Source organism: Falco naumanni, chromosome 14 (assembly GCF_017639655.2).
Source record: "Falco naumanni isolate bFalNau1 chromosome 14, bFalNau1.pat, whole genome shotgun sequence".
Classification (NCBI taxonomy): domain Eukaryota; kingdom Metazoa; phylum Chordata; class Aves; order Falconiformes; family Falconidae; genus Falco; species Falco naumanni.
The window spans coordinates 23412944-23437400 of NC_054067.1; the positions used below are offsets into that span (position 1 = coordinate 23412944).

General features: G+C 50.5%; 1 protein-coding gene and 1 long non-coding RNA gene across 2 annotated transcripts in view; one reads left to right on the forward strand and one right to left on the reverse strand.

Moving 5' to 3' along the window:
- The window catches only part of AR (androgen receptor), a 60203-nt gene that overhangs the window by 19840 nt on the left and 15906 nt on the right, over nt 1-24457 (reverse strand). The window contains exons 2-3 of the mRNA XM_040614752.1: nt 13087-13238; nt 4020-4136 (exon numbers count right to left, since the gene is read on the reverse strand). Coding sequence (XP_040470686.1) covers nt 4020-4136; nt 13087-13238 — 269 coding nt within the window. The remainder of the gene's footprint in view (nt 1-4019; nt 4137-13086; nt 13239-24457) is intronic.
- On the forward strand, nt 4033-4629 carry LOC121097612. Its single transcript, XR_005831016.1, has 2 exons — nt 4033-4122; nt 4227-4629. It is a non-coding gene; the product is annotated as an uncharacterized LOC121097612 (long non-coding RNA).

A 24457-nucleotide genomic window follows, 5' to 3' on the forward strand; every position in this document is an offset into this window, starting at 1 on the left:
CAAGCTATCAACCCTCTCTGGCATGATAATTTTAGTTAATAATTATAATAGTACTGGTATAGCAGACATGTTTAAGAGATCTGAGTCAGTCTGGCCCACATGAATTAAAAAGACTCAAACAATATAAAATCAGGCAGTACAGCTGAAGGATCTTAAATCACCGAGATGATAGATCTCAAAAGTAATTATAAATGTTGAAACAACATCAGACAGGTTCGTTTCTTATGAGGGTTGTTCACGGCCCCTTTGCTAGTGAATGTTTACATTCAGTCCAAAAAGAAAATTAACCATTTCTACTAAAAGAGTCTGTATGACAATGCAGAGGTGGGAGAACAGTAACGAGCATTAAGGAATGATCACCAAACAGAGCAATTGAGGCCTGCTGATAAGCTCCATCTACCACGGCAAAGCCCATCTCTGTAAGCAGGTATGGAGCAACTGAGCAGGTGAGCCTGATACTCAGTGGCTGTCGAACTCCTCGGCAGCCTGAACTCAGGCCCAAAGCCGACAGACGAACACAGAGCCCTGAGCTGGCCGCGTGGTTCGGTGGCCACAGGACTAGCAGGATCCTGTGCCACGTGAAGGACGGGAAACACCAGCCTGGCGAGCATCTTGCCACCGCCTTTAAGAACTGATGCTGCTGACACTGGGAAACTGCAATTAGATGCTCACCATGTGACGCAGGTGTTGGCAAACTGCAGCAGCCATAAGAACAGTAAGGACCAGACAACACACCTTGGAGCAAGGAAATAAAGAATTTTACCTAGATGACTATGCAGAAGGCATAGGGTTATTAAATCACAGCCAACAAATACCCACTGCCGGGGCAGAAATTCAATAAAGATAGGTTTTTCAATCTAGCAAGCAACGCTGTAATAAAGATCCAGTTGCTGGAAATGAAGGACTGACAAGATGAAAAATAAGGTACATCTATCACAACACTGAACATAATTAACTACTGCAACTGCATGGAAAAAAACACATCAGATTCTCCACCGCTGGAAATGCTTACATCGGTATCAAATGCTTTTATATGATATTTGCTCTATTTCAACCACAGCAACTGGACCTGAACTAGGACTAAATACAGGTATGCCTCATGCCTTGGGCTTTTACAAGGTATCAGCAGTTACTACAGTAGTCTTCTAGCGCTGTCATCGATGAAACAAACTGGATTTGACATGTTTGGGAGGTTTTGCCCCAAGACAGGACCCACACTCGGCAGTTAGGCTAAAGGTGTACGGCACAGCTGCTGGTTGAGACCTCCTGCAGCGCAGGCGGGCTGCCAGCCCCGGCCGAGGGCACGGGTGCTCGGCTCTCACAATGGTAACAGCCTACGGCACCTTGCATGCCATTATATAAATAATACATATTATTTTTATAAAAATATATACACGTATATAAAATATATATAAAAACATATATAAACATATATGTAAAACACACTGGCAGCAAACAACCAGGAGGCACCCTAAATGCAGAGCTCTGTAGTGCAGCAGCAGTTGCACTGGCTGAGCGGTGGGCAGGGTCCAGGCAGGAGCAAGGCAGAGGGGTCTGGGTGCCCGTGTGTGCACGAGGGCTGGCACAGTCCGTGCAGCAGCACATTCCCCATGCACAGGGGCTGGCACAGTCCGTGCAGCAGCACATTCCCCATGCACAGGGGCTGGCACAGTCCGTGCAGCAGCACATTCCCCATGCACAGGGGCTGGCACAGTCCGTGCAGCCCTGCAGGCACCTGCGCTTGCACTAGGAACTGGTGCTGTGGGAGAGGCAGGACAGTGGACCAGCAGAACTGAGCACATGAAACCAGCATTATAACTTTTTTTTCTTTCCTTTTTCTTCTCTTGGGTTTTACAGTGTTGATCGGGAGAGAAGATTCTGTTTAATGGATTTCAGCTTGCAGGTCAGAGTGATCTCAATCAGTAACAAAGCGCTTTGACATATTGCCATTCTGTGCCAAAGCAGAGAGCCCTAAATAAGGTATTCAGTGTGTCACCTCCTCCTCCCATTAAACCTACTGAGAGCTGCAGGTCTGCTGGTCACAGGCAGCTCTGTTGTACCCTCAAAGTGACTGGTAATTAACAAGCAGTTAAAAACAACTGTTTGGAGCTTGGAAGTGTTTTCAAATGCTCTGCTTCTCTGCTGTGGGAGAAATAACTGTGGACAAACTCATAGCGTGCATGTTTTTTCAACAATTGCTTTTAAACCGACATTCAAAACAAATGCAAAACAGACCAGGCAGAACAGGTCAGGGTGACCCAAAGAGCTTGAGAAAAATAAAAGGGGGGGGGGGGGGGGGGCTATCAGTATTAGCATTAATTTTGTCAGTGTGTCCTGCAGAAGAAGGTTACACTGATGTATTTCTTCTCTTACTTAAGGAAACCTCACCAGAAAAAAAGTGCTTAAGAATAAGAGCGTGCTTGTTTTGGATGGTATTACAAAGCCCTTCTGCTGGCTGTGGACCAGGGAGCTGGGTCTGGCTCCTCGTCCTGGTTCCCTGGCTCAGGAGCCCAGCAATACCACAGGCAGCACCCCGGTTCTGATGTCCCAGGCAGACAAGAAGGAGCCTCCCTGCTTCCCTGGGAAGCCATGGCTACCAGTGGCCACAAAAATGACTGTCATCAGGGACTCCTGCAAGCAGGCATTGGGCAGGCATGGCTCCGGGACAGGTTCCTCTGCCCTTGCTCCCTCCCAGCTGGGCTGGATGACCAGGTTGGGAGTAGAACGGGTGAAGGAGATACCAGGGAACCGAGACAGAGATAGCTGCCTGACAACTCAGCAAGCAAACTGCCTGCCTGGTGGCATCAGGTGGCTCTGGCACCTCCCTGGCACTCCCGAACTGGGGTGTGCCATGGCACGTGCCCATGCACGTTGCTCCCAAGGCACTGCAGCAGCAGCACCCTGCCGGCTGCTGACGGTTCGCCTGAGGGTGGCAGGGTAAGTGAAGCACCATCAGAACCAGCCCAGGGGGCTGACGTCACGAGGTTTTAGGATTGCATTACCTTTTGGGACATTTGGTTTTTCTGCTTGCTACCAGGAGGAAAGGAGTGAGCTGAGCATCGTTTGCATCACTCCCCCCCACCCCCTGCACTCAGATTTACCACTCACTGCTGCAGAAGCAGAGGGGAGAGGCAGGCTCCTGCCCTGCCAGCTGTTGGTACCCGAGCTTTAAGAACCATCCAGGAGAAAAATAAAATTAAAACCACTGCTCCTCGATAAGCAATCAACCAGAACCGTTTCAGTGGCAAGTTCTTCAAGACAAGGTTCCTGCAGCCCAGCAGCTCCAGGAGGCACTGCACATCCCAGCAGTGGTAGAAATATTTAAACTAAAATGTCAGCACATCATAACTAGCCAGGGCTCCCCCCTTCCCTCTGCCCTGTGCCTGAAGCTTTCCTTTCTCTATCACCTCTGGCTCCCATTTTCATCATAAGTCAGGTCCATCAGCCCCATTTTTCTTCCTCACCCTCACGTCAAATGAACTCAAAGATGAGCCACCCAGTGATCCACCTTGTAGCGTCTAGATTTTGAGCAGAAAACATCAGATTTTGGATACAGGTGCTCTGTCAGGTTTTGGCAGTGCTACAGGTTTTGAAACAAACTGTAACAAAGACCTTTTACCAGTGAGACAGGAGCAACTGCTGTTCAGCAAAGGAAAATACTGGGGGGCCTCCAGTTTTTTGAAGAAAAATGCCCCTTTCTGCCTGGGAAAAATCATCCTAAGATGGGAGTGCTCTCTTCAAAGAGGCTTCCGCGTGAGCGAGAATCCACTTTACCCAGCCATTTACATCTTTTCAGATTAACAAGGTTTTAAACTAAGGAAAAACAATGTTTCCTGAAAGTCAAACAGAACTTTAATGAAAATTAGTTTTGGTATTAGAAACCTGCAAATGTTTCCTGAAGCTCATTACACTCCATCAGCCTCACTCTTTCAGCCATTCACCAACTGTTATGAATACGCTGAGTACATTCGTTATCTGCAGCAGCAGCCGGGCTGCGCAGCCCGCCGCTCAGGCAGTACCTCCGAGTGTCATCCCAGCCTCGTAGCACTTTCGCAGGCGGCATGACGGGCAGTTTTTCCTTCTGAACTTGTCGATGGTGCAGTCGTTCCGGCTGGCACAGAGGTATTTCTGTTTACCTACAAATAACAGAGGAAACAGCAGATGGGTGGTGGGTACCAATCACACTGGGTTTAAAGGAGAAACAGACTTGTTATTTTCTTTCTCAGTATCACCAGGGTCACCAGCATCGCTGGAGGAGAAGAAAGGAGCAGAATAAGAGAAGAGAGAACTATATCAGTGCTGGTTTCCCAGTTCACCCTCCAGAAGAAGATTTATGTTGGAAGTTGGTATCTGTTGGGAAAACAGCACCGCTCTTCCTCTGCTGCCACAGGAGAGGTTCATTGCCAGATACACAGGCTTTGTACGAGGGCTGGCTACCGAAAGGCAGCCGTGGGCACTGCTGCTTTGCCATACTTCGGCACCCCTTCCCTGCCTGCCCTCCCCGCCGGCAGCGCTGCTCCTCTCCACCCACACATCAGAGGCTTTTACATCACGATCTCCCAGGAGAAACATCGCTCTGCACCCTGCAGCACAGCAGAGGTAGTCAATAAACAGCAATTAAATAATGAAGTATGGATAGTTTGGGTCTCATTTTTTAAATGTCATACATTTATTGCTTGCCTTTTGCTGTGAAGAACAGTTTTTCTCCCAGAACCCCTTCAAAATACAGTTGGCTCCTCCTGCCACGGCACTCACCTACAGTTTGCTAAATATAGTCCCCAGACAGTGGCCTTCCCTCTACAACCGTGCTTTTCTTTACAGCATTTTTTGGGGCTGATTTATTTTTGGTACCACCTATTAACTCTAACTGGGTTTGCTGCCTGCAGGCTACAGACAGGGCTGGGGAGCTGCCTGCATGGGGGGGCTGCTGGCCCACCGGCTCTGCTGCCCTTGTCCCGTGCCAGGCTCGCACCAGTCACCTATCCCCAGGCTGCACTCCCAGCCAGCCAGGAGGAAACTGGGACCAGCCAGTGATTCCCAGTGAGGCAGACCTTGAGCAGCAGCGGGACTAGAGGGGCTTGCAGAAAATTCAGGAGTGAGTTACTGTCAGGTTACCTGGCATATTAGACTCACCTTTCTGCTCATTTCGAGCACAGCCCTTAGAGCCCCAGATTTCTGCTCTTTTTTTTTTTTTTTTTTTCCTGCCTCATTTTCTAGACATGCCAAAAAGTAGCTTTCCTTCCTGACTCATCACTTGTTTTCTTGTCAAGTCTAAACACGTTTACTGGATAAGGATTTATCTGATGTTCTTCATACCATTCCAAGCTAAACCAGTCTCAGTCAATAACAGAGCTGGGCACCTCACAAACTTTGCATTAAGTAGCTTACATGGGAAAGCAGCCTATACCCAGCTTAAGCTTGTATTCATCATCCTGCCCTTGCTTCCTGTATTCTTATAGGAACAGCCCTTTGGAGTCACCAGAGATCCATTAATAGGACAAGGTTGAATCTTAACTCTTAATGTACCAGTTTTGACAAGAGATGCACCAATTTTGGTGCATCGACACAATGGCTCCCTGCCCGCCCCACCCTCCCCCCACAACTTCTGAAGATACCAGGATCAGGAACAGCAGCAAACGTTTAGTATCCCAGTATCACAGGCCTCGCTGGCACTGTCTGTTGGTTACCCACCACCCTCCCAGCTCCGCAGAGCCGCTTTGTCTCCTGCACCCTTGGGAAGAAGGAGCCTCCAAAGGTCCCACTGCTACCCCGGTGAAACCCCACCTGCAGCCCCTCACCACGGGGTCGCAGGAAAGCCATTACAAGGCTCAGCATATAATCTGCTCCTCCTCATTCTGCACGTGCACAGGGCCATGCCAAAGGGCTGCAAAAATACCCCATATGTGAACTTATAACCATCCCCATTAAAAGCTGATCATTACACCAGCCCCATGCCTTTGCTGTTAAGGCTGGAGACATAATGGAGCAAGAGTGCATTACCTGCAGCATGTGATACCTTGCTAAATCCTTTTAACACTGTTCTCATCAGGACCTCTTCTCACCTCCCGCCGCTTGCTCATTACCAGCTTAAGGACACTTACACAAGCCTCAGGAGCAGCAGTTACACCGAATCCCAGAGGACACAAGCACCACCTTCCCTTTCAATGGTTCATTGAGGAGGATGAGTAATAAACTACTTCAGCTGAAACCGGGTTACTTGAAGCTATTTCTGTGCTATGGGAAACAAGTGCTGAGGCCATACTCTCTCCACTTGACCTCTTTACGCGCATACATCAAACAAGAATGGACGCCCTCCTTTCTCGGGCATGGGCACAGAGAGCTGTAAGGTAACTTGGCTCTCCTTCCCCTCCAGTTGCACAGCAGGATTCCTGACTTGTGACAATGTCTGACACTGGGATGCTCCAGAGCCTATTGAAACTACCACGAGTATAAAATGCCTGGGGTTGGGACTACCAGGAACACTCCAGCCCAGACCACAGAGCCAAACTGGTCCCTGGCTGAGGCTGTCGGGCTGCCCACGAGCAGTGCTGCCCTAGGAGCATCCATACAACCCCCTGGCTCGCCCCTTGGCTCCTGCTCCTTCCCTATCTCGCCTCCCTAGTCTAAACTACAGCATTTTTGCAACAACAATAGCTCAAAATCTTTTAAAAGGTCAAGCCTTTCCCATGAATGACTTTAGGAAGGGAAGGCAGCACAGTCGCTGCCCGAGCCCCACAAGGACGCTCCAGGGTCAGGCACGGCTCTATCTAAATTCCCCTGCCAAGAGGAGGAACACCGCCCAGCCCCCTCCTCTCCCCTGAGCTCCACGCAGTGTCCCAACACGCTGGCTCACCCCCCACCCTGCTCCATGCCCCCAGGCACCCATGGGCGCCCGCAGGATGGGAGCAGGGAGACAGGTGAGATTTGGGAACTGGGTTCAAGCCTTGCTGCATGAGGCAGCCGTTTCCCATCAACTCTTCAGCAGCATCCTCCACCTCTGGCTCTGCTGGGAAGGGACAGAGAGAGGGACTGACCTCCCTCCCACCAGCCGGGCCTGGGCAGGGTGCCTCGGCACATGCCAGCCCTCCCGGACCACCTGCACAGAACTGGCACGTTAGAACTGAGTCTCTACAACAACTTTACCTCCCTGCCGATGGGCTCGGATGGATGCGAGCTTTTAAGCAGCAGTCAACAACTCACCCCACTGACACGCTACAGTGGTTTTGGTGAAATAGCAAGGCCTGCTTCCTGGTTCACAAAATAAACTCTTTGGGGCGGGAACCAATTTTCTGTTAACTGTACATGCACAGTCTAGTACTGTTTATTTTAAGCTGTTAGTCATTAACAAAAAGGGAAACACACAGTCACGCAATGGCTATTCCTGAGTCTGCTTCTGCTCAGCATGCAAATAAGCTGCTTGCCCATCTTGTCTGAATTCCTAGGGATGCAGAGATTCCTCTTTTAATTACTGGAGGAACTCAGCACCCTCATCACTGGCATCCCCAGCTGTGGATATGGTTTGTGAAACCAACCCAGCACCTGGGAGAGGGGCCACACCATACCACTGCCCCAGCGAAGCCCACCACCCTGAACCACCTCCACTGGTTCCACTGACCACGGAGAACCAGGACGGCCAGGATACACATTGCCTCTGGCACAGACCAACACATCACCGAATCAGGCACCCCTGGTGGATACACCACCAACGGCAGCTCCTCCGCTCTGTCTGCAGCAGCATTCACCACCCCTCCTCTCCCAGCTGGGAGCGTGCACCACCTGCCAGGGACACGAATGGCTGTGTCACCTAAGCACATCATGGGCACACGGAGGAGATGGCACCTCTGGCTGTAAAAACCCAGGGAACAAGTAAGGGTGGCTGGGATACAGACAGGTTCTATCTGTCTTAAGGAACTTCTCATAAGTGGAAACTTGGTTTTAATGTCAGGATAATCTACTCTCTTCATTTAAGAACAAGCTGAGACATCTGCAATCAGCTCTTCGTTATTTAAAGATAAATGCACTAGTTCTTCCTTTATTTATACTGAAATGATTCTTTTTCTTCTTCCTTCCTGCAAACAATAGAGATGCTTTCTCATATTACTCCAAAGCAGAGGCTCTTGCTTTGAAAACCTGTAAGTACAGGTCTAAACTTTAAACATACCCTCCCACCTTACCCGGTGGTCCTGCTCTTTGCAAAGCCCATCACCCAAAATGCCTTCACGGTGGGGATGTTCGCAAGGTGTCAGCCTCAGGGATAACTAGCCAGCTGATGACACCACAGATGTATGCCTAGGGAAGACCCAGCTCCTTCCCTGCTGATCCAGACACTGTTTGACACGTACATAGGTGAGAAGCAAAGTTAGGAAGGTCCTCGGCACCCCCCTGCTGTGCCAGACCAGCATAGGAACCCTAGGAGATCAGTCTGTGCAACAGAGGCTCTTGCAGGCTGCAAGTCCCTTCACCGCACACTGGGAATACGCTGCTTTGCCACCTCCCCCCTTGCTGGGAACAGCCCTGCTGGCTAGGCCTCCCTCCTGTGCCACTACACGCCAGGCAGAAAGATGCTTCTGCCATCACCAGGTCCTCCTGCTCATCACCTGAACTGCAGTGAACATCAGGAGCAGAGGGAAGAGCAGTTCTCCAATCTAAACTCAAAATCAAGATCTATGGAGAAAGATCAGTTGCTCAAACCAGAGAAGTTCTTGAATCGAAATCCTGTGGCCACTTTCTCTTCCAGAAAGCAAAGTAATCCATGCAAAAGTCTGGAGTAAGATTTACAATTGTGAATGTGAAAACCCATTAAATGCCTTTTGGAAGAGAGAGATCCTTCTCTCTTCTCCTGTGAAATACATCTTTGTATTTCAGGGCGTAAAGCGAATTCTAACAGCTGGGGGATAAGGCCAAGCTCTCTGAGAAAGCGAATCCCCCAGGGTCTCATGGAACCACAGGGTCTCTAGTGCTCTTGTGTAAAAACTCTTCTCCCCATCGCTGTCACCAGCCAGGCTATGGTGAGAGCTGAGCCTGCGGGTTTGGCACTGGTTCCGCTCTGAAGCTCCCACTCTATGCCCCAATTAGAAATAAAGAGGCCACAGCTGTGAAGCTCCCAGGAACCAACACTGAGCCAACTAGCAATACACTATCTTTGGAAAGGTGCTTTCTTAATAGTCACCTGTATTCACTGGAAGGCTGAAGAAAAAAAAAAAAAAGGAAAGCATCCAGCCACCGTGACACAGCACAGGCTTCAGCACTGCTGGGAAGGCTGGCTGGCTTTGTGGGAAGAGCAAGGGGGAAGCTCTCCAGGGAATCAGAAATGATGGTCTGCAAGTTTAAACGTTAGCTAGGCAGAGAAACACAAGTGTGGAAGCTACAGATGGCGAACTAACAGCATAGGCAGGTAACAGCTCCATACAACAAGAAGCCTGGAGCAAGCCAAGGCTAAACGATGAGCTAAAAAACGAACAGCTATAGGACTGTGCAAATTGAAAAGGCCTTATTTTAAAGATGCTTAAATCCAGCAAGAATGTTTTAATTGCTCAGCACTCTGGCAACAAGACAAACCCATCATGTTTTAACTCCCGAGCCTGTTTGAAGTTGCCTGCTTCAGACTCCAACGATGGCATGTCTGACGATGCGCTGACTGATAGCTGGCTCCAGTGCAGGCTGAAGCAGCCAGCAGCTGGCAATTACTGGCACATCGCAGAGCGCTGCCACCCCTCAGGGCACCCAGCAAAGCAGGCACTGATGTCCCATGTCCCCCACAGAGAAGCACCGTGGTGCAGGGCTGGGAGAGATGCATCACAGAGCTGCAACACCGCAAGAAGCCTTTTGCAGACCCGACTCTTTTGCACACTGTTAGATCAGCCACGAGAAGCAGAAGGAAGCATTTCAAGACATGGTGATGGTCTTTGAAAACAGTTCACTTTTAGCCAGTTGTCATCTCGAAAACTGGCAAGAAACTGTTGAGTTGGCCTGGAGACATTTTGCGGATGCAAGGCTAATCTTCAGCAGGCCAGGGCATAGAACAATGACCCGTCAGTAGTGACTGACAGGGAATCAGAACAGACTTGCACTGCAGTTAGAGCTGTTAGACCGCTGGGGAATTTGCCAAATACTGTGTTATTTTTTTCGCTTAGCTCTCTGTTATTTAAAGGCAGTTCCATCAGGAGCACAGCCTAAGGTGGTGCAGCACACAGAGGCAGCTCTGAACGGCCCGGGGCGCCCATCGGATCTCATGCAGTCCTGGAGGGACAAGGAAGAGCTACCATTTTTTCAGGGATGGATGCAGATGATGCAAAAATTACTCCCTTCCTGGATGGGATGGAACAACAGGAGCCCCTGGACCGGCAATTGATTTGGAAGCATGTCGCGTTTAAAGCATTTTTGTTTTTCAGGGATGTGTGGTACCACGAGGACCAAACCCTAATGTCTTTGACTCATCCAAGCCACCCTAACGATGCGAAGTGACACCGTGCCTACTTGTGTCAAGAAAAAACAAAACCCGTGCTGAGGTGGATGCAATTTTTGTTTACCAAATCTTTGTTATCATAGGAGAAAGAGGAATTAGAAGGAGGAGTAGTCCTCCTTCACAGGCTGTGAGCGTGTCCGGCAGCAGAGGAACAGCAGCACTTCTCGCTGGGGCAGTGAGCCCCAGCCCAGCACTTGGACACCTTGGACAAAGGGAGACAAATGCCAGGTTTGATTAGAAAAATGAGGCTGGCTGTCTTGCAAGTGAGGAAGTCCATGTCAGAACAGAAGAATCTGCAGAGTGTATTTTAGAGCTGGCCTATACATAACCTGGACATCTTGAGAGAGTCTACAAATCAAGAGAGCTGACAGAAAGAGAGCAGGAAAATATTCTGTCTTTTCTGTTAACTCTTCCAGCATCTTTCTGGATGAACTGGTTGGACCTCAGCTTGCAAAAAAACTCAAATCTGTCAAACATTTTATCAAAGCAGGAGTGATCTGCTCTACTGCAAACCACATGAACCCCTCAGTGTGTTTCAAAAGGGAAGAGGAATCAATGTAATAACTTTAAAAAAAAAAATCTTTTCCCTTTCTAATCCCTTAGAAGGCAGCATATGTCTATAAAACCTTCTTAAACACCCCTGAATTACTGCCAAATAAGTTCAGTATTATATTAGGCAAAGAATATGATAAAAGAAAAACTATGTGTCTAGCTGCTCTCCACTCCCTCCCAGGTGATGGGTGTGGGTGCTCTCCAGGTCCCTGCGCATCCCTTCTCCTGCCCGTCGGAGGCGGCTGGTTTACACCAGTAATGGGAAGGTAACAAGAGGCAGAAGAAAAGGTTCCTTTTCTCATTGGGGAAGCTTTCTGATCACTTGTTGTAAAAAGTCTCCAAAGGTGACCTAAGGTTTTCAGAGATGTACTTTGTGGACTTTAAAACATGAGAACACACTGAAATATCAGCTTTCAATATCACTCCTCAACTTTAAGAAGGAAAGGTCTGGCTGGAAAATCACCAAGAGTTAGGACAGAAATCATCACCTACTGCTACCCTGCATTCAGTGTTTATTAAGGAGTCTGACTTACTGTCTCTTCCCCAAAGAAAAGACTCTGTCCATGTACCTCCACGTACCTCAGGGTAATATAAGACTAAGTCTCACGCTGCAGCAGGTCCCCCCACACGCTGCCGCTCCTCGCTGCAGACCCACTGCGCTCCCTGGGCTCGGCCAGGGGAAAGGCAAAGGGTTGCTCCTGCCCAATCCTAACACAGCCAAACACTTCTAACCCTCTGCCATACCTGGAGGCTTAAAAACTAAGAAGAGGCATAACATGCCATTTAAATTAATGACATAACACAATCAGGAGAGGGACCACCACCACAGCATATGACCAAGAGCGGCGCAGGCAGCCAGGCTGCCTCCCCTCGCTCAGGGAGCATCTCACAGCCCCGTCCACACACCCACCGCCAGGCAGGATGGAGCCCACCCAGGTGTGCGAGGAGAAGCGACGCCCAGGGCTCACCAGCTGACACAGGGTATTTCATCAGCACTTTATCTGACAGAGCGCCAAAGCTCCATTCACTATAAATCAACAATAATTTGCTGACTTAAACAAGCATCTGGTATTTACTCTGGCTGCACAAGCCAATCCATCTGGCTTTACAGAATTGCTGTATAGCAAATAGACATACCTGTATATTTACCGGGGAAAAATATGCCCAACTTACTATCTATTTATATTATTTGACTGGCCTATTATGGCTACGGGGCACTGTTGTCCTCTACAGCACAGCCCTGATTCTTCCCTGAACCAGTACTGGCAAGTTCACTCCTGGCATGGCTAGGTCCTTCTACATGCTAATGACCAAGGAAAGACGGTGCAAAGACCTTGCTGTTGAGAGGGAACATCTAGGCTCACACTTATCTCTGGAGAGCCTGGCACTACAGAGCTCGACATGAAGGAGAAGATGCTTTCTCAGGGGTTGGGGAGAAGCATCAAGGATACCCAGGTCAGAGCACAGCTCCTGATGGACACGATGGTTCTGCAGTTTTGCAAGTATTGAGAGAAGTGATCCTTTGAAAGAGGTGCAAGAGAGGAAAAGCATCCCTAAATTTGGAGTTGTGGGTCTGAGATCGCAGGAGGGCTGATAGGAACTTAAAGCACCCTTGAGAGCCCACAGGAGAAGCAGGAACTGACTGCTGTGGGGTCTCACTAGGTCACTAAGATAACCAGCATTGAAAAGGATTGTGTTCTGGCAACCTGGTTTGGCTGCTTTTTGAGGGCATTCAGTAATGTGGAATGACAAACACAGGAAAAAGAAATCAATTTATCCTTGACTTTTCTCCTTCACTAGTTTCAAAGACCTTAGAAACCCACCACACTGTGTCCCCACTGCTCTTGCCTCAGTCCCCTTGGCTGGGCAGGCTCCCCAGGGCAAGGCTGCCGAACCTTTCCACAGGAGTGAAACACACCGTGCCACTGCGAAAGCCTCCCGCGCTTGGGTTTAATGACTCTGCTGATGAGAGAAGTTGTGTCAGTAGCATTTGCCTCTCAGGCTACTTGGGTAGCGAAAGCCAACACGTGGGAAGTGGGAGTGACTCCCTCCCTCTCTGTACACATTACCTTCAGCCGCCCGTTTGAAGAAGACTTTGCAGCTCCCACAAGTGAGGGCTCCATAATGGCACCCAGATGCTTCATCCCCACAGATCAGGCAAGTCTTTTGAGGTGGGAAGTAATAGTCAATGGGCAAGACATGTTCACGGCCAGTCTCCAACCTGCAGCGTGAAACAGAAGGAGAACAAGGGGAAAGGGTCAGCATATGAGGTTAGGACGAGCCGGGACCCTGGGGGAGGGTGTCACCCACCAGTGCCACACTGCCCATGGGCATCGGGCTGGTGTAGTGCCAACCAGCCACATCAACCACAGCACCGAGACACTCCCAAGAGCCAGCCCCGCTCTCTGACCACATATTCCTTAAGCTTTCCTCCATCCATGTGCCCAAACCCTTTCCTCTTGGCCAGTACTCTATCCTGCCACCTCCCTCCTGCCCCACCTTGCCACACACCGGGTTGATCAGATCGATGGCGAAGCTGCTCTGTCAAGAGGCATGGCAGCAGGAGAGGAGCTTATCAGAATCACAAGTCAACGCATGCCTAGGCAGTGTGGGGAGCAACAGCATTTTAAGTTATTTGCTAGAACTTGCTTTTTGTCAGAACACCAGATGAAGCAATTAGCTTCTAACAGTCACTAGGTCACCGCAACTTTTTGGTCAAAATTAGACCTGCTTTTGGTTTCTGGTATTGTTTGAATGCTTGCAAGAGAGCTTTTAGAAATCAAATTACATTAAAAGTAAATGTGACAATGCCAGGACTTCTTGGAAAAAAATTTCACACTCAGAAAAGCCCCATTTGGGCCCACAGTATGAACAAACCCAAAATCCACTGAAACAGAAAACAGCTCTGGGAGAGCCTGGCAGCCAGAATCCATAACGTGATCTTCTGAAATCTTGCACCTTGTAGTAAAAGGGGTCAAACACCAACACAGTCCACAGGCCAAGGGAACTGTATCTGGCTTCTCAGTGCCTCTGCCCCAAACTGCTGCCTGTGGCAAGTCCGCAGGCAGCTCTGCCCATCTGGGTACAACGCAAGCAAGGGGACATCTCACACACCGAAAGAGCAGCTGGCAGCATAGAAGTTTATTTAAGGAGAGATATGCATGATGTCTGTGCTCATCACCAGCTTTTCCATAGGGGTTTCCATCTCTTGGGTAAGTTATAATGCACAGCACCGCTGCCCTGCGCTTGCCGGGCTGAGACTGCAGCAGGCACCGGGGCACCAGTCCCACACGGTCCCCCATTTCCCCCCCACCTCTCCCAGCCCTCTCCCACCCCTCTCTCACCTCCTCTCCCTGAATTGCTTCACTACTTGTTTCCCAAAACACAGGGAGATCCTGCACAGGGATCACAAGGGCAGCTGCCTGGTTATCATCTTTTGCTCAGATATTTTAATTCTGGTAGGAAGAGTAGCTTCTTTAGTCCAGACTATCCATTCCCTTTTGTTCTGCTTCCCAAGAGACAAAAATTAAACTGAGGAAAGAGAGGTTTGAAATGAGAAAAAGTGTTTCCTCAAGAACAGATGAGGAACCATCAAAACTTGACTGATTTAAATCATACCCTAGGTGAAAAGTACTTTCTGGTGCAGACAGGACTTCAGGCACTGTTGCTGTTGTTATATGAACAACTGTCTGGGATGCTTAATTTCAGCCAAAGACTAATTCTGTTACCAAAGCACTGGTGCCGTTTGCCTTTCAGACAGGCCAGGGCTCCTTGCTGAAGAACGGCTGTCTTTCCTAAGCCCCTCACACCTAGAGAGTAAAGCATGAAATGCAGCAAAAGAGATCAAACCCCAGGCTCTCCCCTCTTTTCCAATCTTGCTGTCAGTTCTGTCCTTCAAGAATGCTGCTACCTTCTATTCCTCATGAGAGCTATGCAGATCCTACCTAAATTGTAGGTTAATAACTGGAGCAGCAGTTTTATCCTCTGTTCTTAAGGCAAGAAACATTTTGAGTAATTTCACACCTTTCTAGCAGCAGCAATCATAATCAGTGACTCATCTGCAGATGCTGCTCAGCTCTGCTTCCCTAACAATCTCAACTTCACAGAATCGTAGAATCACAGAACACTTTGGGTTGCAAGGGACCCCAAAGATCACCTACCTCCACCCCCTGCCAGGGGCAGGGACACCTCCCACCAGCCCAGGGTGCCCCCAGCCCCGTCCAGCCTGGCCCTGAGCACCCCCAGGGATGGGGCATCCGCAGCTTCGCTGGGCAATCTCCAAGGCTTTTCTTGAATTACTGATTAAATGAAGGAGATGGAGTCGGCTGCAACGTATCTGCCATAGTTAAGTCCTGATACAACAAACACCTCCCTGTCTCACCCTCCCCAGCATACCGCCCGTCCTCCCAGCACGATCTCACTGTCCCGACCCCAGCAGGGCCCAGGACACCCCTGCATCCCCCGTGCCACGGCTGCACAAGCGCCTTACGCTGCAGAGCCCTGGCACTCAGTGTGAGGGGCTACTGCAGAGCTGACACTACTAAGAAATAACCTGCAGCACATACAAGATACAAAAGCTTTTTGGATGTATCCAGCAATATTTTAGATTCCCGCAGGACCAGACCTCTCCTTGTCAACCCATTACCTTTGTTCTCCTCTCTGTGCAATCAGAAATCTGAAAAGGGCTAATTTATCTTCTTCCATAAGGCCTTCCACACTGTGCTTTCCCTACTCTTTGCACTATGTACTTCAGATATGAAAAGAGCAGAAGTGACTCTCATGGTAGCAGCTGTTGCAATGACAGAAGCAGGACCCCTAGAAGACCTTGGGAGTATTTTTGAGGCTTAATTATTTAAAGCTGCAAAATAGGTTAGCAATTAAGGCTTGTGTGGCTTTTTAAACAGCTTTTTATATGGTTGCTTCTGCATGAGTGGAGTTGTGCAAGTACAAATACACCTCCGTGCAGGGGTGTATGCAGTGTACCTATAGCTGTGCACCTGCCTACGCGGGATACTGAGCACAGCGTCCCAGAGGTGCTCAGGCTTTCCCTGTGTGCTCGGCCAACCTCCCCCATCAGCCACCCATTTATGGATGGAAACCAGAGGGAGCTGGCAGACACCGAAGCTTAATCCCGGCTGCGAGGCAGGCTCCTCCCGGGTGCTTGCACCAGGAAGCACCCAGCCCCAGCATCCCTCTGTCAGGCTGGGAGATGGATGCCTTGGCAGCTGGGGCACCCACACCATTCCCAGCTCACTCCTGCACCTTCGCTACTGGCAGCCACTGTCCACAGAGCAGAAGGATTTGCTCAGGATTATGCTCCTTGACTTTAAAAAGATGCCAATTTACCTTTTCTTTTTTTCTTTTTAGAGGGAAAACCGTAAGAAAAATGTCACTTAAAACATGGGCAACTCGGAGTGAGCTGGGATAATGGTACCTTTAGTGATCTATTTTCCAGTTTCCAAGAGACCTTCTAAGGGCATTCTCAAAATACATAGGTAATAACACTGCAATAAGCCAAAAAAATGGCTCATAGAGGCTGCAGGGGCACGTGGACTGGCAGCTTTCTGGGCAGAGCCCCAGCTGCCCACCTGCACAGGGGTCCCAGCCACCGGCAGCGCTTGCAGCTCCTGTGCCCCATGCAAGGGGCTGGGCAGGTGGCCCGGCAGCAGCTCACAACGCTGCTCCAGCGCTTCCCTCCCAGAGGGAGGTCTCACTCTGTGGGTACCCACTGACTGCACCCACCTCACCCAGCCACGGCGACACCAAGGTCTGACACGGCCGAGCACACAGCAGAGGGCTCCTGAATACCCAGCCGCAGTTTGCACAGTACATAGAAGTGCCACCCTGGCTCAGATACCCAAAGCAGGGAGATAGCGCGGCGCGGGCAGACACAACTGCTGCAGCACTGACGTCGGGCAGAGATTCCAGCCCCAGCACACAGCTTGAAGGCCAAGGTCAGGGCTGCTGACAAAAGAGCACGGCGCTTTTCAGGGGGGGAGAAAAAACAACCTCAGTATCTCCCTTATAGCTATAGGAAGAATTCTACTGTCGTTTCAGAAGGGTTCTTTAAGGAAATGGATGCTGAGCGCCTGCCACATTTCTTTATTTCTGTAGAGCAGGAACTATGTAATTTTGCAATGCAAGCACTTGTTTGCCAACAGTTAATTTCACCAAACAGCTCAGATTTCACAACACACCCAGAAAACCAAGGGCAATTGCGGTTAAGAGAAAAGTCAACCACTTCTCATAGCCCACAAAGAAAGTTTCCATCTCAGCAAAAGACAGCACACGCTACCCAAACGGAGCCAAGGCACAACAGCTCTGCACCCGACCCCAGGCAGAACTTGCCACTCCTAAAACAGCCTACAAAAAAGTGTGTTTGCTGCTTTATCTGCATAGCTTCTGCAGTCCATGCCTACCTGCTCATTAGAGGATCCATTCGTTAAGCAATTCACCATCCTAACACAACACGATGCGTATTCCTTACATTCCCTCTGTTTCCCATCAGTCTGACATAACTGAACGAACACAATTTCCACCTCCCACACTCTTAAATTTGACTACATTTTCCATGTTAAAATGAGTCCAGCAGTTGCAGCAGAACCCACCCGACCGGAGTGAAGCATTGCAGCACTGTTCTCGATGTGCCTGTGCCCTGACAGCACAACCCCCTCATGGCACCAGCTCCCTGCATGAACTGCTCACCGCCAGCGTCTGCACCAGCGGGCTTGGAACCTGCTCCAGGATTTAGTTGCCTTGTCTAGAAACATGTCTGCTAGAGCACAGTGAGGTGGGTTTGTAAACATGGGGACTCAGCTGGACCAGCCTTTGGAGAATCCCTGACTGGGATTTGCCTGCCCACCCACAGCAGCTGCAATGCACTCCAGCTCACCTTGGCCCAAGCAGCCATCCGCTGGAATCCTGGAGCAGAGCGCTTTTGGTCACAAAAACAAAATACATATGCATTTGCCCTTTGGGAAAAGTGGCTGGTGGTTTTGCACCTTCACAACACTGTATCTAAAAACTTGTCTGGCCATCATGCTCAAGAAGATGCTGAGCCATGAACTGAATAAGCATCTGCACACAAACTTGGATGACACAGAACCCTGTCCGGTCATTTCAAGTACTGTCATTTCTGAGATACCGTGATGTTATCAGCAGTAAATGTTGCCCTTAAAATGGCATCGTCTGTACCCGATGTTTTCAAACACAATACTGAAAATAACCGGCTTCCCATCAATGGAGCTGTGTGGGCTTGTGCCTGGACAAAGGTCTGTGACTCACTGAGGTGCAAGACCCATGTTTAGCTATGAGCATGACTGTTCATTTCAGTCAGAACTCTCGTGTCCTCCTGCACAGCCACTGGCTTCAGCCAGAGCTGAACCGAATCCTCAGTCCACAGTCACTAAGCTGGGCTGATTCGGACAAAAAGGCCTGCAGAGAAACTTTAAAGCACCCCATCTGTTAAAATGCTTCAAGCAGTTTAATCTATAAACATGCAGCCTTGTACACTGAATTTATTTCCTTTTTTCTAAATAGCCTTGAATTTCTAAACCGACCATGCCTTGTTTTCATGTGTAACGGCTGGAGACAGACAAGATAGCAGCTCCGAAAGCAGAGTGCGGTGCATGGTGTGGACAACTAGGACATGCCTGTGATAAACCCACATGGGAACTTGATTTGCACTGGATTTAAATAAACGTTAGCAGATGACAATGGGTCTTCTAAACATCCCTGGCAGTGAGGGCAGGCAGAACTAGCACACCCTCAGGAGAAGGTTCTCCCACCAACAGCTCCCAGGAGCAGCAGCGTGGGGCTCTCCAGCAGATACAGCAGCAGGCAGCAGAGGGGGCAGCAGCTCAGAGGCTGCCTCCCAGCCCAGGGGGCACAAACAACTTCAACAAGCACAGCTGCACAAATCCATTCCCAAATCTCTCAAATTAAATTATCTTTTTTGTTTTCAAATGCTCCATTTACTTATTTTCACAGTTTATTTTTCACACGTTGGGTCCCAGCCACATCTGAAGCCCGCCTCTCCCAGCCGAGGCCGGGGCAAGCCCACAGCTTTCTTTCCTTGTGCTCTCCTCTGCTGCACAACTAGGCTGCTCCAGCCTGGAGCTGCAGGAACCTGGCCGTCGGTTACCCCGTGGGGGGGTCGTCACCCCAGCACCCGCAGAACAGCCCCACAGCCTCCCTGGCCAGCCAAGCCACTGCACCGTCCGTTACCAGGATGGATGGCAGAGGTCACGGTCAATAACCCAGACCACTGGGGCGTCACCTGATTTTAACGGTCATCATTGGCTCCCACCTTCCAGTCATCCCTAAGAACAAGGCAGAAACTGAGGTTGGAAGAGTGAAAGGAGGCAGGTGTGCTCTACCTGAAATGCAAAGCCTGGGCAGAGCCACCCTGCAGCCTCTGCATCACACAGGCGGCCCCCGCGGCAGGCTGCTGCCTATCCTGGGCGCAGTGCTGGGACCAAAACATCTGCCTCAAAACCCGACCTCCAGTCAGCCAGCTCAGGGAGCAGCTTAAACACATCAGCTCAGAGAAGATGAAACACTTGATTTCCCCAGACAGAGAAGGTATCTACAAAAAGAGACAGCCTACACATATTCCAAGGTTAAGGAGAGAACTCACCCGATTATGAGGCATAAGAGGACAAGAAGCAAACCAGGAGCAATGGAAGCAGGCTGCAGCCCTGACGAGCATCCCCGAGGTCATCAGTGCTGTACACTGGATCATCCTGGTGAGTCACCTGGAGTCTCCAAGGACAAGACCTTGGTGTCCTTGGTGCACTGAGAGCCCTGCTTATTTCCCGAGGAAACAGTCTGTCCTGACTAATATTTTTCTAAGTTAGTTTAACCCACACCGTAATCTTCCATTCTCGAATCGATCTCCTCTGCTGACAAAATGTACCTATAAAGAAAATCACAAACAATGAGATATTCTTGATCTATACATTCCATGCTCCGAGAGACACTGCGATTGTGCCAGCGAGGGAATACAGTTCCCTAGAAAGCATCCTGGCTGTTACTGTGCTTGGCAGGGTACCGCAGGCTTGCAGTAAGACATACTAACAGTCTGCTCATATAGGAAGACATTTAGCTTTCCCTCTCTGAAAACTCATTTAGCTTTCCCTCTCTGAAAACTAAGCACGGCGGTACTTATTAAAAACTTAGGAAGAGATGTGCAAGTTCCCTGGTGGCTTTTCACAAGTCATTTGAAGTGCAGAAGGTCTGCACTTTTTTGTGCACATTTGATGTAACAGAAGGTCTCCCCACCTGAGCCCGCTCCAATGCCCCCGGCCCGGGCCACCCCTGGCCACCCACGTGTGCTGGCAGCACGGCTCCTCGCGCCTCAACAGCCCGGCACAGCGCGCACAGCGCCGGAGAGCCCGTCCCCTCCCAGGGCTGGCCGGGCTCACGCAACCATGGCCATCGGCGCGGGGCAGAAGACCACAGCTACCCTCTGTATATGCCTCCGCGTGCAGTTAATGGTGCTTTTGTTTCTGTGGGGTGTGGATCTTAATGCCCATACTGCATTTATAAACTCGACAAGCAGTCTCTGCTCCTGCTCGCAAAACCTCTGGAGGACAATACCTGCTCCAAGACCTCTCTTCTCGCTCGCAGGGCAGCTTGCCAAGGCCGGGTGGCCAGCCTGCACAGACCTGTGCCTGGCGATGGGGCGCAGCCAAAGCACCTCGTGTGAACCGGCCGCCTGGCCCCTGAGGTATCCCCGGTGCACATGGTGCTGACAGGGTGGGGGGACTCATGACAGTGCTGCATGCCCACAGCCAGCTCACTGCGCTCCGCAAGGAGGTGCCCCCCCACAGCGGGGCCAGCACCGCCAGCCTCACTCACCGGCGCTGCCTTTCTAATACGGACAGGGAAACCTCGGGGTCCACGTCCCTCTGGGTGCTGCCAGCAGAGCAGAACCACCAGCCAGCCCTCGAGCACCTCAAGCCCCACACCGGGGGTCACCCCCAGTCACGCTGTCTCTTTCCAAGCCTAGGGCTGACCCCCCAGCTGTCCTCTAGCAGGGACTGGAGGGGCTCGCCATCACCTGTGCCCAGGAGGAGGATGCCTGCTGAATGGGGCTTCCCTCCTGGTCCTCCCCGGGACCTTCAGCTAACTCCACAGGACGTGTAGGGTGCTGCAGAAATAAAACCAAGGCAAACTGATCTAAATCAACACCATACAGAACTGCAAATGTAATCAGAATTTAATTTGGCAGCAAGGACCCCTCTACTTAAATAAGTAGTTTTTACCTCTTCTACGTCTGTCTTTTGCAGTGATTTCCCCTAAAGAATGCATTCCGTAATGTTTCCTACTTTCACATTTTCTCTTCGCAATGTGCAGAATGTGTTAATTTTAAATATGGCCACATTGATGCCTCTGCAGAGGACGTGACAGTTCTCATTAGCAAGACCCTTCTCCTGTTTAGCAAATACACTTTTATTTTTTTTAAGCAATTAGATAGTTTGTTGTGACTTTTGCATTCTATGACTTAGAAAATGGTGTATGACACATTTCTTATTTATTAGATTCTGGATTAATATTTTATTTGTGGTACGTATCAAGTTGCATTCAAATGGATCCATAAATTCAATAGATATGTGAACCTTTTAAAATGCTTTTCTGGTAAATGAGAACTAAATTTATCAAAGCAGACTGTACTTCAATTCAATTAACTACTAAGGCGAAGCCGAGCTTATTTCTGAGCTGCAAACTGCTGACTGGCCCTTTCCTATGGGATCTCCAAGATTTAATAGCCGTCGGGTATCACTATCCCATGCCTCATTCTCGATACAGGCTGGAAGAAAACCTCCCACATTTCCCGGCTTTTTCAACTCCAAGTAGCTCTCAGTTTTGAATGACTAGCCCTGGAACTCAGCTGGTGGAATGCACTGCATTTTCTCTACTTTCCAGAGCTGGTTTAGCAACGCGGTGAATACCTGGTTCTGAGGTGCTGACTTCTGCTGGGAGCCCAATCCCTGAGACACCAAAAAAACCCATGAACCACCCAGCACCATGCCTTACTGGCCACCTGTGAGTCTCAGAGCCCAGTAAACACAGGCCTCCGCATCCTCCCGTGAGGAGAAAGCGGCTCCAGGCTTTGTCTCACCTGCAACATGCGCTTAACAGCATCCCTCTCAGAGGTGATGAACTGTCCCATCAACTCTGCAGCCAGAGACAGCATCTGCCTCGGTTCCTGTGGAAACCCCTGGAAAGCCGTCTGATAATCCCACTCCCCAGTTATTCCACCAAAGAACATGTCAGTGCCCAGAGGGGTAGCAGACCGGAGCCCTCCCTGCCACGCTCGGAGCTGAGAGCAGCTGTACAGCTTCCATAGCGGGAAGGCTCCCAGCTGGACTGCTGGGGGACCTCAAGAATCATTTCCAGACTCAGATATTTAAAACACATAGTATCTTCCCCACTTCATTTGGCAGTGGAATTATTGCTAAGGAAACCAGTGCCACAAATTAGGCATTTTTATTTCCCTATCGGATGAAGCATGAGTTGAAAACAGGCAGATGGCAGCCAACGGAGGAATCCAGCATGGAAAAATGAGAAGACCACAAATACCACTTAGATTGGAGGCACCCAGCCGAGGAGGCACACTGCACCAGCCAGACCTGCTAGCACAGGCAGCAAAGCAAAAGGCGGCATCACCACCTTTCAGAGGTCTGCAGCCCCGGTCGCTCCCACCTCTGGCCAGCAGCCTTCCTCCTCCCAGCAAAGCACAGCAACCCTGGGGACGGATGAGGAAGGGAGGAAGGAAGAGAAACAGCCAGCTGAGGGAGCGACCCCCGGCTCCCACCCCTGGCCCCGCAGATCCCCTCTCGCCGTCGCCGCGGTGGCTGTACATCACCCGTGGTGGTGCATCGCCCGCAGTGGCTGTGCATTGCCAGCCGTGCCAGCTCCCGGCACAGCTGCGGGCAGCTGCCCAGAGCCTGCCGGGGCCAGGGGCGGGGTGGGGTGGGGTGGGGGGCCGGGCTGGCCTGGGTAGGAACTTCAGCTGGGCCCATAACTTACTGGCAGCACTGGTTTATTTTTAGGCATGTTTATACCAAAACCAAACCTTTGCAAAGACACAGCTGCAGGGGAATAAAAATGATTCTCATTATTATGTCTAGAAATGGGTAAAAGCTGTATCTGTAAAATTTCTCTTCAGCTGTGCTGGCAAACCATTGGTTTTCTAAAAGAGACTTCACAACTTAAGCAACAATGTCCTCTCGCCGTGCCCTCAAAGCAGACCATGCTTTGAGTCATTTCATAAACAGTAAACGTGAATTATAATGAAGCTTTCACATAACTATGGTCTTCTTGGCACTCTCAGCCTCAACCTCATCAAACAGAGGCAACGCAGAAGCAAATACATCAGCACCACACAGCAACCAGCTAGTGCCCATCCAGGTCCTCCTGCTCCATGGCATCGCCTTCCCGGTGCTGCGGTGGGGCCAGGCGTGCCCACAGCTCAGCACCCGTGCCAGCTGCAGCAGGACTGCAGCACCTCCGCGGGGCCGGGCTGCCAGCGGTGAGCAGTGAGCTGGGCTGGCCTGAACCGGCTGCACGCTCAGCACAACCCAGCCCGAAGCAGTGCCCCGATGCCCATATGCTCTGTAGTGACAAAAGGCATGGACAGCCCGGCCTGTCATCCTGGGGGCTGACAGCATTTCGTGGGAAATATAGCGGGCAGAGCCCTGCAGAGGCAGCAGCAGCCACCGGCTGATCCCAGGGGACCTGCACACATGGGAGGTACCCCCATAACCACAGACACTGATCTGCAGACATGCTGGCCTTGCCAGGCAGCGATGTCCAGGGCGAGCAGAGGTGCTTTTGCAATCATGGGCGAGCCCAGCACCCTGTCTGCCTCGCCTCTGCCTCACTCCTCCAAGCAGGCCAAGAATAAAAGCAGCCAGGAATCGTTCTCTTTTAAGCCCGCCTGCAAACCAAAACACAGATGCTACATCTGATTTTAGGCCTCTTAGCCTTGAGAGCGTTCTTTAACTCTCTTTTAAGCCAGCAGCAGAATAGCCATCTCGGGACAGAGCCACCGAGCACCCACCTTGACCCCAGCTCTTGGGAAATCAGAGGGTGCACGGGGACAGAGCCCCATCCTCTCCTCCAGCCACATCAGCACAGCTCTGCCCTGCTGCCCACACAGCCAAGAACAAATGGATCTCCACCGATCCCAGAGGATCCCCGCAGGACACATAGAGCCCCTGCCACTAACTGGAGATGGGCGCACAGAGGGACTGGCCCACTGCCCCGCTGACCTCAGGCTGCCACCTTATCCTTGCCGGGACACGGGCAGCTGTCTCAACTCGGGCCATAATTGAAGTCTTTAACACCAACGAGGCAAAACAAAGGATGAGCCGAACAAAGGGAGAACCGCCACCCCCCCAGCCCCATCCCACCCTCGGCACCACTGCAGCA